Raw genomic sequence first — 13,942 nt, forward strand, 5'->3', positions numbered from 1 at the left:
GTGACCTTGGATAGCTATTAATTATTTAAATGTGAGTTTTTTTTTCACCCCAGATGAACTTAAATAGATAAAAATCAGATCTGAATAAGAGGCAGACTACAGTAGTGTAATGATACAGCGTATTCACATTCAGTTACTGATCAACAGGAAGGAGAGTGAGTTACATGGTAATAATTACTACAATTCTGCACAGTCACTACAGCACCAACTCCTGAAAGGTCATTGAGATTAGAAATGCGTGTGCTGCTCTCTATCAGCTGCTCAAGGAACTACACCGGTTTCATGGAAAATAGGGAATTATTATTATTATTATTAGCTTTCAGTTGTAGTATAATACTCCAGAAAATATTTTTATTTATTTATTTTATATTAAATACATTTATTTGAACTTTTATTAAATATTAAATAAAATAGATTCTAAGCAAGCCATGTTAGCGGTCATTGGGGCTTTTATTTTATTATAAATTATTCCATTAACATGGATTATTCAATATTTAGTTGTTTATATTCATATTTGTAATTAAGGCCCTTTGAGCAAGTAAATGAGCTAAATAAATAAAACCAAATAGTATACATTATGCTTTTCTGTATGATTGCTTTATAATAATAAATAATAATATATTATTATTAATAATAATAATAATAATAATAATAATAATAATAATAATAATAATAATAATACATTAATAATACCATTAAAACAATACAAATAATAATAGTAAAATAACATTAAAATAATTAAAATAATAACAGTAATAATAATAATAATAATAATTATTATTATTATTATTATTATATATAATTATTATTAATAATAATAATAATTATTATTATTATTATTATTGTGATATTTATTTATTTAAAATGAATGGTCTCTACATGACACATCTCTTTACTATATTTATTTGAACAATAGTATCCCAAATCCATAAACCTGTTTCACCTTAAAAATAAAGTACAAAAAAGTGTCAGTTTGTAAATGATCAATAAAATAAAAACCAAACTGTTATTCCCTCATGTAAAAAAGACAGATAAAACTATTGATAACTGGCATAACTTTCTTTTTCTTCCTTCATCTTTCCGTGCAAACAACAGAAAAACTGTTTTTTTTAATAATTATGTACATTTCATTTACATTACTCTAAATTCTGTAGTTTGTCATGTATATAACCATAACGTAACACAGTGTGGGACTGTAACCTCAAAAAATGAGATAATGTGCATCTCTAGATCTGATACAAAGTTCAGTAACATATCATAGAAACGTTGCCTTTGAAAGAAAGAATTGAGCTTGAGATGTCAGGGGGAAAAAGAAAGCAGAACAGGCTTCATTATAGTGTGCTGTAAAGGCTCAGTTGGTGTAAAGCACCTAGACGAAGCTTACAGTAACATTCGCAATACATCAGTGTATCATCAACACATACAGCAGAATAAACCTTACTTCGGTCAATAATGTTTGTGTTGTGGCAACAACAAACAAAAAAATACCAGTGTAGCAATAGATATTTAAAGAAGTATATCACCGGTGTTCTCAGTCTTAGCCTTGTACAATCCTATATATTTGAACTGTTGCTAATCTGATTCAGCATGCAGGGATTAGTAAATAAATAACTACTGATCTGTAAGACAGAGAAAATTTTCAGGTCAATCATACATCTTTCACTTCCTGGGAACGGAGACATTTGTCACAGAGAGCCTGTGATCCCCTGTGGACAAATTAGCCCTCATTGATTTGAATATGGTTCATGATGCGGTTCCTGATCTCTGGTTACTGTGTAGAGAAACAATGCAAAACCTGTGAGTGAGAAGTGGCCAAACATTCAAACATGGACGTACAGTAACCGTGGTGTCCATGTAAATAACAGCAAGGATTAACCGTGTAAGGATATTAATAATCAGCCTGATTAAAGAGAACTTGACTTCTGGTTTAGGCTCAGCTTTCTAAAAGTGACTGTAGAATTCAGTTGTAGAAATGAAAAGAAAACAACAGGCAGAAAGGGAGTTCAGGGTGCATCCTAGAGATGCATCGTGAATGCAGATGAAAAAATGTATAATATACTGTATAATGTATATAAAAGATGAATAATTGACCTCGGACACTGTGGTGCACACACACACACACACAATTTTTTTGCAATGTAGTGAAGTAAACTTGATCATGTACAGTAGTAGGAAAGACTCAGCATCGTCATCAGTCAGCATCCCTTTTTTGTATATAGCGTGTCGTGTTTGCTTCTTTAGTTCAGAAATGGAGCTCCACCTCAGATCAACCTGAGACTTAAAGGAAGCCTGTCTGTAATCTAAACAACAACAACAAATATCCAGATGTAGCTGAGTGTTGTTTTGTTGGCCTCAGTCTGCTCCCTAAAAATGATAATGAGGACATATTGGTGTCAGTCTGCTCCCTAATCCCCGCCTTCTAAAAATGATAATAAGGAGATATTAGTGTCAGTCTTCTCCCTAAGCCCCGCCTATTTAAAAAAAATGATAACAAGGACATCTTGGTGTCAGTCTGCTCCCTAAGCCCCATCTACTAAAAATTATAATAAGGACATACAGTATTGGTGTCAGTCTGAAGGACATATTGGTGTCAGTCTACTCCCTAAGCCCCGCCTCCAAAAAATTATAATAAGGACATACTGGTGTCAGTCTGCTCACTAAGCTCTCCGCCTCCTAAAAATTATAATAAGGACATAATGTTGTAAGTCTGCTCCTTAAGCCCTGCCTCCCAAAAGTTTAAACGAGGCATATAGCAAAGAAAAAGTTAGTAATAGTAATATATACTATTATATGTATTTTTTAAATGTATTTAAATGTATTTTTCATTTCTCATTTTGTAAATACTACACAAAATATACAATATTTAGATTATATAGATTAATGATGTTGATTTGGGCATGTATGTAAATAAAAAATATAAAAGACTGACTTCTAATATTTAACTGCATTAACATCGTAGCTCCAGTGCAAAACTAAAGAAGCTCAACAAACATTTTTTGAGTATGAAATTGTGTGTGTGTTTTTTATGTGGTGTCTGTAAACTACACAAAAAATTAAGCACGGATGTGTAAATTAAAAACAACGACGCTGAAAGTTGAACTACGGCACAATTTACATGCCCTGTCTATCGAATTATATTACAGTCTACAATGTAATAACTCCTGATGAAATATACAGCCAATATACAGTCTTGTATCAATGCACATCAATCATATTATTGCGTATAAAAATTCAGACAGCGGAGATTTAAACTTATATACTGTCATTTTTGCTTAACTTTAAAAATTGAAGCGGATAAATCCGGCGTATGAAAAATGTCCTGCAGTAAAAGAATCCTTAATTTTATACCACCTATTTACATTTTACAATTCCTTTTTTCTTCAGAGAGAACGTGAACAAAGGTGAGTCGAGTAACACTTTTTTCTCCATCTTTGTATATCCGGTGATCGAATCCAGGTACGTAGGAATGACTCTGTTTAAAAGTCTGCATTAAAAAGAAAAAAAGAAAAAAGAAAGGAAGGAAGGAAGGTGCAAATAATCCTTCATGTTGGAGTGAGATGTGTGTGTTTTAGCACACGCTTTCCTCTTCTGCTTCAGTTAATACTATAATACTGTGGCTTCCTCCATGGCATTCACCCATCTGTAAAATAAGACAGACAGAATGTGTGGAGGTGAAAGAGTGGAAGATTAAAGATTGAATACTCAAATCTGATTTGTTAGAATGTGTTGATTCATCAGCTCTGATAACAGTGTATGTATATTGTGTGGGTGTGGGTGTGTGTGTGTGTGTGTGAGTGAGAGAGTGAATGACAGAGAGACACTGAGACAGACAGACCTTCGTGCGGTGTGATGATCATCTGCTCTGAATGTGTAGTACAGTGTTTTTTTGTGGTAAAGCTGAAAGACTCCACCCGTGTCCTCACCCTCAGTTTGATCAGACAGCTTCACTGTGAAACCCTGAAGAGGCAAAGTCTCACTTGCCACCTTGTCCTGAGGAGAGAGAGAGAGAGAGAGAGAGAGAGAGGTTAAGTAATGAACATACATGTGACAAATGTGGAAAGATAAACAATAAATTGGAATATGTGTTATGTAGATATCATCTGTTGGCTGTGAGTGTTGATAATTAATTGTGTATGTATGTGTGTGTGTTGGTGTAGGAGACTCTGTGTCCCCTCACCTCTCGAGCTGTGAAGGTGTAGAGCACCTTATCTTTGAGAAGGAACCACAGCCTCTTCCATTTCCGCTTGCTCTTCTTCCGCCTCTGCAAACTACCACTTATAGTGGAGCCTTCAGCACCCACCGACACCTACACACACACACACACACACACATACAAACAACACACAAAAATATAACACAAAAGAATGAGAAAGAAACAAATAAATATGGAGAGAGAGGGAATTAATAGAGTTGAGTAATACCTGAGCAAGAGGTGATGTGCTGCTCTTCCTGCTCTTCCACAGACTGGGAGGCTGTAGGCTCTGAAACACAGCGGACAGAGGTCTACTGGCACGATGTGTGTGTGGACTAGCACTGCCACATGGAATCGGAACGTTCCCACCTGCACACACACAAACATTATTATTGATGTATTCAACTTACTCCGGTTTATGAGATTTAGCTGAAGACGAAGATGAAGGGCGCCCCCTTGTGGTCCAATAAGAACAGCAACTGCAATTATGTACCTACAGTAAGTGAGATAACTAACAAGCAGATCGCAAACATGTGAATTATAATATTTAATGATTTTTAATTTTATCTCTATGTAAAGTTAGAACATTTTTATTCGGCTATGGTTGTAAAACTGACCGTGTAAAACTTGTTAGAAAAAGACAGATACTAGCTCACACGATTTGAGGTTAAAAGTTTTTGGATAACATGCCTCGTTTCTTGAGCTCAGTGTAGCAGCGGTCGCAGACTTTAGCCATACGATCCTTCAGATACTTCAGCGGGTATCTGTTCCTGGAGCAGGAGCGACACACCACCTGCAGGCAGGAGCCAAAGATCATTTATGTCGTATGATTATTTGCTTTATTACAATTAGAGTATATTTTTGGAAATGCAACATCTACTGCAATATTTCAGTAGGATGTGTGCAGGATGCGTGTACCTTGCCACATGCGTTGCACTGGTGCCTGCGCAGAGTGAGACTGAAATCTGACGCACAGTTCATACACATCATGGCGTGAGAGATGGGCACGAGGACAGGAGCCGCTTCTCCAAGGGACATCCACAGCTTCTCTCTCGCCTGGAAATACAGCAGAAAGCTTGACCACACCACACATGGACACACACTACACCCACCGTGTACCACATATACATGTATGATAGCTGAAAACTAACACACATACACATGATAACACACACACAAACACACACATCAATATCTAAGCAGTTGTAAATATGTAAAGATGGTGATCACCTCGCTGGAAGAGCTGAACGTATTGAGGCCTGCAGCGTGGTCGGCTATAGCTCGACTCAGAGTGTGGAACCAGTCCTCTCTCTCTCCTACAGAGCTACAAACACACACACACACACAGAGAGAGAGAGAGAGAGAGAGAGAGAGAGAGAGAGAGAGAGAGAGAGAGAGAGACCTTACAGATGTGATGCACATTTTTTTTGATTGTCTTAAATTCATGTACATCATTTGCACTTCTTTATTTTCTTGATTTGCATTTGGCAATTTATTTATCGTGCCAGTCAAGCACGGAAAGTGAGAGATTGACAAACATACAGCCAGACAGACAGCTGGAGACACACAGAGATAAATCTAGTGTTGCTTATTTACATGCCGATATAAGAACAAATGCATAAAACCTACAAAAGGTCCTTTTAATTAACAGAGATGGCGTAGTAATAAAAAAAGAGGTCATTTTCATATGCATCATGACAAAGTAAGTGTGTATTCGAGGATCTGAATGATTCAGTGGGATTCGCCTGCACTGTTTTGATGTTTTGAATGTTTCCAGATGGAAACAAAATAGATCTGGGTTCTTATCATTTGTCAAGCTTCTCTATTTAGTTTGACTTTCTACACTGAACATGTGTTTGATCTGGAATTTTAAATTTCCTGGAATTATAATAAAAGCATGTAATCTTCTTGCGCCTCTTTGAAATGTTCCCGCTGATAAAACCTGATAAGATGCCGTACCTGGCTGAAAGGGTGATGGTGACATCATTAACTTCAATCCTTAGTGTGTTGAGGACGTTATCGATGACTGGTTTACTAACCTACACACACACACACACACACACACACACACACACACACACACACACACACACACACACACACACACACCACACAGACATGTGTTAAAGGAATCACTCCACCGGATATCAAGTGGACACCATTCTTTCACAGACATAGAGGCAGTTAATAAAAGAATCTAAAATCATGAAAGAAGCTGAAATGTGGACTGTACCTTCATCCCACTGAGAGGAAGTGTATTCTTCATCCTGTATTTGCCATCCTGCTGAGGGTAGGTGTACAGGATTATGTCATTCATCTGTAACACACACACACACACACACACACACACACACACACACACACACACACACCATGAGTCTTATCCTACACAACATTATATCACGTACACATTTATTATTAATAATCTACAGCCAAACTACACGGACTTCCCTAGCCTGCAATTTCAATTATTCACCACAAGAGGGCAGAAGAAGCCAATAACTCTGTGAACACGGTTCACACAATAGCTATGATTAATCTTATTTGATATTTAACTGTGGGAACTCATACTTACACATGCAGTCTCTCTCTCTCACCCTCTCTCTCTCTCTCTCTCTCTCTCTCTCTCTCTCTCTCTCTCTCTCTCTCACACACACACACACACACACACACACACACACACACACACACACACACACACACACACACACACACACACACACACACACACACACACACACACTTCAAACTATTCATTGTGTTCAACTTGACAAATTTAGCAAACAAAAGCCATGACATCACCGGGACACACAACGTGCAGTGCCCAAAACATCTATATCTCACAGACAGCATCCAGGAATTCTGCAATAGTGGTTCAGAGAAAGAAACCTGGGTGGAGGCTTTAAACAGCGACAACAAAACAGCAATAAATACAAGCAGACGCAACAGCCTGTTCTCTCACACGCTTAGGAAACCATTTAAAGACCAGGATTTAAGACAGTTCCTGACATGTGATCATAGGAGCGTAAAGATGGATGGAATTTGTGCCTGTTTTGTTGAAGCTGATATGAAAGTAGATGCTTGAGGCTTCAACAATTTGTAGTGTTTCATCACTATTTCTGTTTTTCCCCCCTAGCCTACTATGGGCAATGTATTCATAGCAAAGCTCCAAACAACAAATACAGTTGTTATTTTTTTTCTTGTGCTTGTTCATTAACAGCAAAAATTTTCATAAACAGGCAAAAACACAGAAAGCCAACATTGTCCTGACTCAATTTATATCAGTCTGGTGACCATAAATGAATTCTTTTGTTTATACTGATCGAACATAGACTGGATCTCCAGTGTTAAATAAAAAATTAGCGAGAAATAAAACACATCAGGACATGTTGTTATTGGATAATAATGATCTCTGTGATGTAGCTTGTTTATTTCCTAAAACAAGACAAACACTGAAGAGTTGTATTCATCACTCAGTCTGTAGCATTGATCAATACAGTAAAGAAAAATCGAATTCTTTTTATCGGATTCTGTGTAATCATAAAAACAAAAACACAGGCTTGTATAAGATCCGTACAGCTTCTCTTTTCCTCATTTCATTGACTTTGCAATGACTTCTAAGAAAAACACACTTTTTTACAGTGCACTGACAACTGATGGATTTCACCTGTGCAGAATAAATATAGGTGTGTATGATTTGCTAGCACGGATGCGCAGACGTGCCGGTCACAGCGTGACTGATGTCTCTTAACGCTGCCTTTGACTTGCTTTTGTTTATTACTCTATAAATGAAAGCTGAAGCGAGACAGTCGTCTTTACTCGTGGACCCTGTGATGTCACGTCTGACCTGCAGCCCGCGTTACGGACGCAATCATCAGTCACATAAACTCGAGTCAATAGCGGGATCGTAAAGGAAAAATCAAGAGGGAGGAGACAATGTAGAGGAGACAACTATGAACAAACACCGATATGTTTGGAGCAGAGGTATTTGTGCATGCATGATGTGTCATGTGTATTTGAAAAGGTCCAGGTGCATGTTTTGTTTTTCAGGAAACATACACGCTAACCATGAACATTTGGGTTGACAACTAACTCATATTATTTATTAGAACTAACACTTTGTTAAGTTAGATAAGGGAAAAATTAGCTACTAACTTTCTCCATTTTTGTTACTGTAACAAGCAAATGATAGTGAAGCGTGCTTCTATTAAAATAATCACAATGTTCCCCACTGGTCTGAGATCCGTTAGCAGCAACTTAAACCGCTTCTAAAGATCAACGAGTCTGATGTAATTTTATGTATGTATGTATGTAATCTGATCTAATGCCAGTGTGTATTTGAATGTATGCTCGAGTGTCACTAGAGGGTTCTGCTGACTGTCTGGTCAGGAATTATAAAGGAAACCAGCATCCACTTACTCACACCAAACATCCTGAGAGAGGAAACAAAGTCTTGAAAAACAACAGCAAGAGAAGTGCGAGTGAGAAAGATAGAGAGAGAGAGAGAGAGAGAGAGAGAGAGAGAGAGAGAGAGAGAGAGAGAGCAAGAGAGAAGCTCTTAAACCTGAAACTGATGCGATTAAACCTTAACAGCAAACTCTGCCCTAAGCTAAAGGAGTTATAACAACTGAATATGTCCATGTTCAAGGATTAAAGGGGCGGTTTGTAATTTGTGTGTAATTGTGAACCTTGCTGGGTGAGAATCAGAATGAAAATAAACACCGTAAAATGAAAATGCCTTTTTCTCCATGCATTATTAAATTATGATGCTACACATATGCTTAGTGGCTTGACTTCTAATGTAAAAGAGGAAAACCTGAAATGAAGAAAGTAGCAGGAAAGAAATGCAGTGAGATTTACCAAGAACAGATGTCGAGGCTGTCGGCTCTTATGGGAGACCTTCATGAGTGTGCCCTCTTTTACAAACACCTGGAACACACACACACACACACACACACACACACACACACACACACACACACACACACACACACACACACACACACACACACACACAAAGAGCAGATGGCCATCTCGTATGAGTGTCACCACATTTTATCAGTGAGGTGTCACTGTGCTAATTTCATTACTTAGACGTGCTGCTGTGCTTGGAACGTACTGACATATTAGCGCATCAACATATCTGCTCATGTGAGTCACAAATATGTGTCTGTATGAAGCCCTTACTCTTCCCGGCTGCAGAAAACTCCTCTTCCCCTTCACGCTGTACTCGATGTGGACCAGACGAAGCAAGTTCTCCTGGGAAACCAAGAGAGAGAGACAACGAGAGTGTGAGTGGGGGGGGGGGGGACAGAATCGGAGTGGGAAAGAGACAGGAGATAGGAGAAGGAGCGAGAGAAACAAAATGAGATGCTCTGAATGCTTTTGTTTGCTTTGCAAATGAGTGGGAGGAAGAGAGGTTCGGAAATGAATAGGAGTGCAAGAGATAGAGGGATCCTCTGTGTGTGTGTGTGTGTGTGTGTGTGTGTGTGTGTGTGTGTGTGTGTGTGTGTGTGTGTGTGTGTGTGTGTGTGTGTGTGTGTGTGTGTGTGTATTTGGGATAGCCTTTGTATTTCTGTCTAGTCCTCATTCCACTGCACACTAAGCTCTTTGTTTCAAAACATCTGGAACGTTATGATGACATCATCTCTCCCCGCCCTTGACGACCATAGCATCATGTGGTAAACATTTTGCCAGGTCAGAGATCCCACACACTCATACGCACAGACTTACCCCTTCTTTTAAATTGTCGTTGGCCTGGTCTGCAACGTCTGACACAATCACCAATGCAGCTGCATGACAAATTAGACATGGTGTAAAAAAAATAAATCACAGTAACTTGCATTACATGTGTGTGTGTGTGTGTGTGTGTGTGTGTGTGTGTGTGTGTGTGTGTGTGTGTGTGTGTGTGTGTGTGTGTGTGTGTGTGTGTGTGTGCACTCAGCAAATTGTTTTTAAAAAGAACACTGGAGGATAATGAGCAAGCATCCAATGTTGTTTAGCCAGAAGACAAAATTCGAGCTATTCAATCTAGCTCCCATTGTATGAAATGAAATAAAATCAAGTCTATATGAACCAGTTTGCTGACAAGCTCTGGCTAATAACTGGCTGAAACTGAGGACAGTAAATATATTCTATATATAAGGAATGAAACCCAATGTGGCGTGCTGTTCTAGGGAAAATATACGAGGACAGGAGCAACGTGATGCCTTACCATCTCAGTACATGAAGTGTTTTAATTCCTTTTATTGCACAACAGTTATGTACACTATGTTGTAATTTGTTATAGAAAATGGTCTGTTATAGAAAATAATCACTTTGGACCATTCAGAATGGAGAATGTTGAACTTTTTTTTTTAATGCTTAAAAATGTAGGGAAGTAGAGGAGCACAATACCTTGTGTGTCTTCATATTCTTTAGAGTCAGGGGAGAGGTTGTTTAAGTAATCTGGAAAGAATAAAATGTAGACACAAAGCAAATCTTTAGTGCCAAATACCAGAAAACTCCCAGTCTGAGTCAAATACACACTCCCCTGTACTGGTTTACACACACGTGTATATGTGCCGTGTTACCTGTGAGAAGCATGCGGTACTGCAGTACACGCACGATGACCTGCAGCAGCTGGTGTTTCACAGGAATCTGCACACCTTCTGAATTCTGCTGCTGTAACACACACACACACACACACACACACACACACACACACACACACACACACACACACACACACACACACACACACACAAACAAACACACACACCACTTAAAAATGTGACTAATGTTAACGCAACGCAATAAAGACAGACACAGATGTGTGTAGCCCACACAGACGTCCTGTCATGACCTTCAGACTACAACACCCAGATCACAGATATACCAAACTACCACAGACAGGAATCATTCCAAGGACAATCGGTGACCTTTCCTGCAGGCGAAGATGGCTGAGAACCGCGATAAATCTCATTCTGTTCCTCAATTATTCATTATTCACAGTGAAAAAAAAAACAGAGTGAGAATGAGTGAATTGCAGGCAAAATGAGAGTGTAAAAATCAATCAAGCCTTAATTGACTTGGACAAGTCTTTGTTCAGGGTGACTCGGAGAAGCCTGCAGGCTCGCGGGGCGTGTTGGAGGTCAGATGACTCGCCGAGATCGGGCTGGGGGAATAAACAGATATTCAGGGGGGAGAGGAGTACAAAGCAGGGTGAGATGAAGAAAGGTTATAAGCAGGTAGGACGTGACCTGTGAAAGTACGCTAATGTGTATGTGATAAAAGTGTAAAACAAAGCCATCGACAAAGTCACCATTCACGCCAATCATGTTCTCACAATGAAATGAAAAAAGGTATTCAGATACAGAGCAAGAGCTTCAGTTGATCATCTCAACCAACCACTCTTTACATCTGTGGTGAGCAGAAAAGCAGTGCATCAAGAAGCACTGGCAAACAACAACATCTGGGGTTTCATCTGTTTCTCCTGACAGCCAATGACTGTGGTACAGTCTCACCCTGAATGATGAACCCTTCTAAATGATCATGAGATATTTTCCGGTATCAGAAAATTGCTAAATGTTCAATTTTGTTAAGTCTTGTGCCCATTGAACCCCAGATTCTTCAGCTTGGCTAATGGTTGACAAACCTGCTGTGCTTTCTGCTGTTGTAGGTTCGACCTGTTGTGCATTTTGAAATGTTTTTCTGCTCACCAACGCCTGTAAAGAGTGATCATATAAACTGGAACATAAACAATAAGGCTGGCAGATTTTTAACCTGGTCCTGTCCCTAACCCTAGGATACAAAATCAGGAAGATATGTGTGATCATACGAATTTGTGATATTGTGGCATATATAGCTAGATTCATTTTTTTGTCCATATTAATTTGCTCTCAGTGTGGACAGTATTGAGGTCTAGAAATGTAATGATATCATTTATTTCATAACTGTTAAAAATATTGATCTCTCCTTTGTTTTTCTACCTGAGACAGTTCCAAGGGCATTTCACATTGACTCGGTCCACCAAATCGATTCAATTCCAATTCCTTTTCAACAACAAATCAATCACACACTTTGTGTAGTTTCTTTCTTATTGACTTTTTAAAATGTTCCAACACTGACCCATGACGTGAATGACGTATTTTAGTTAAAACCTGTTCGCTTACAGGCAAAAACAGTAAAAGAGGATAGACAATAATGTCGTGATCTAAACATCTTAAGAAAGCGTTCGGTTTAACCTGCAGAACAAAACATTTCACTCAGGATGTGGTCTATACAGTACCTACATTTATAGGAAACAGGCTCCAGACCAACATTTTTAAATAAACCAGAGATCTGACTGCTGGTAAAAAAAAAATGTATCAGACTACACACACTTGAAAAAAACAAACAAACAAAAAAAAACAGAAATGACACACTCTGAATCACTTTATCTCCACATGTCAAAAGGAATATCCTTAAAATCCTTTATTTTATCATTCCATCGTCGGTTAAGCTTCGGTCTTTCAAAACCAATTTATAATTTCTCGTCATCGTCTTGCTGTAATCATCATTCCTACAGTACATTCTTTCTCCCTTCCCACACTGGGATGAATACCCCCTTGAGATTCATTAGCTTCTCCTCCCTTTCCATACATCATATTTATTTGCTCCTTTAATTTACCCACTAAAGCCTGTCGAGTAACATGACCTGTGTGTCACATCCCTCTTGTCGTCCTGAGAGCTATCGCTATGATTGCAATCCAATTGACATTAGTGCTGAAGAAGTGGACTCTTCGGCCTGCCACTGTACTGTATGTTTCCCTCTGTGTGTGTGTGTGTGTGTGTGTGTGTGTGTGTGTGTGTGTGTGTGTGTGTGTGTGTGTGTGTGTGTGAGTAAGGGCTGATATTTAGCACCCTTGAGCTGCACTGGAAAAGTGCCAGCCATTTAGAGCGACAGTGGCCAATGCAAGCGTGCAGATAAGCTACACAAATCACCGTGGCAGAACGGTCTGAGGCAGCGTCTGCTCCCGGAGATGATTTAATTCAAAGGCTGCTTCACTAATTAGCTTTTGTCTGCCTCATTGCCTGGATGTGTGTAACAGACTCGCTGTGTCTTTTTCTAACCTTTTTCCACCTGTATGATTTAAAGGGCTGAAATTGGGCAAATTAACTCACACACACACACACACACACACACACACACACACACACACACACACACACACACACACACACAAACACAAACACACACAATAACCTTGTTATATATAAAACTTATCCCATATCCCATACTGCTACTAGTACAAACTGTTGTTCTTTAGAAAGTAAAAGTGTAATCGTTAGCAAATTGCTGTTAATAAAATAAAAAGTAAGTGGAAGATTCATTTTGGTGAAGCACTTGTTGTATCCATGCTCTGAATGCTTTCAAATCCTTTCAGTACTCTTAAAGTATTGATTTGTCTTCAATAATTGTGTCACAGGAGACCGATATTTCACTCATAGTTTGTCTAAGTTCTTATTTCCTATTATTTTTGTTTGGGATTAAATCCTCTTCCACTTGCACTGACTGGGAGAACTCAATACATGAGAAGGTTTCTGTAGTGTTATACTGAATTGACACTGATTCCTATATGAATCCGTATGAGATGTAAATAATGTTTAATTGCAAATGATTCAATTTACAGTCATGAATCAGGATAAGTCAGTGTCATGCACTGATCAGGAATCAGTTCACAACTGCAAACTTTAGAAAACAATTAATGTGAAATCAGAGCTCTGAAT

At 38.5% G+C, this 13,942-nt stretch overlaps 1 protein-coding gene across 3 annotated transcripts in view; it reads right to left on the reverse strand.

Annotated features, from left to right (window-relative positions):
* Nucleotides 1-887: 887 nt before the first annotated feature.
* The window catches only part of fgd5a (FYVE, RhoGEF and PH domain containing 5a), a 38,124-nt gene continuing 25,069 nt past the window's right edge, over nucleotides 888-13,942 (reverse strand). The window contains exons 8-21 of one of the 3 annotated variants that reach the window (XM_027176383.2): nucleotides 10,765-10,852; nucleotides 10,589-10,639; nucleotides 9,926-9,984; nucleotides 9,380-9,451; nucleotides 9,053-9,121; nucleotides 6,426-6,509; nucleotides 6,152-6,231; nucleotides 5,423-5,516; nucleotides 5,111-5,248; nucleotides 4,883-4,985; nucleotides 4,422-4,561; nucleotides 4,178-4,306; nucleotides 3,836-3,990; nucleotides 888-3,640 (exon numbers count right to left, since the gene is read on the reverse strand). In XM_027176383.2, coding sequence (XP_027032184.2) covers nucleotides 3,604-3,640; nucleotides 3,836-3,990; nucleotides 4,178-4,306; nucleotides 4,422-4,561; nucleotides 4,883-4,985; nucleotides 5,111-5,248; nucleotides 5,423-5,516; nucleotides 6,152-6,231; nucleotides 6,426-6,509; nucleotides 9,053-9,121; nucleotides 9,380-9,451; nucleotides 9,926-9,984; nucleotides 10,589-10,639; nucleotides 10,765-10,852 — 1,299 coding nt within the window. In that variant the 3' untranslated portion in view covers nucleotides 888-3,603. Of the gene's footprint in view, nucleotides 3,641-3,835; nucleotides 3,991-4,177; nucleotides 4,307-4,421; nucleotides 4,562-4,882; nucleotides 4,986-5,110; nucleotides 5,249-5,422; nucleotides 5,517-6,151; nucleotides 6,232-6,425; nucleotides 6,510-9,052; nucleotides 9,122-9,379; nucleotides 9,452-9,925; nucleotides 9,985-10,588; nucleotides 10,640-10,764; nucleotides 10,856-13,942 lie in introns of all 3 variants that reach the window. The other 2 variants (XM_027176384.2, XM_027176382.2) reach the window with 2 other exon arrangements.

Source organism: Tachysurus fulvidraco, chromosome 2 (assembly GCF_022655615.1).
Source record: "Tachysurus fulvidraco isolate hzauxx_2018 chromosome 2, HZAU_PFXX_2.0, whole genome shotgun sequence".
NCBI classification, from domain to species: domain Eukaryota; kingdom Metazoa; phylum Chordata; class Actinopteri; order Siluriformes; family Bagridae; genus Tachysurus; species Tachysurus fulvidraco.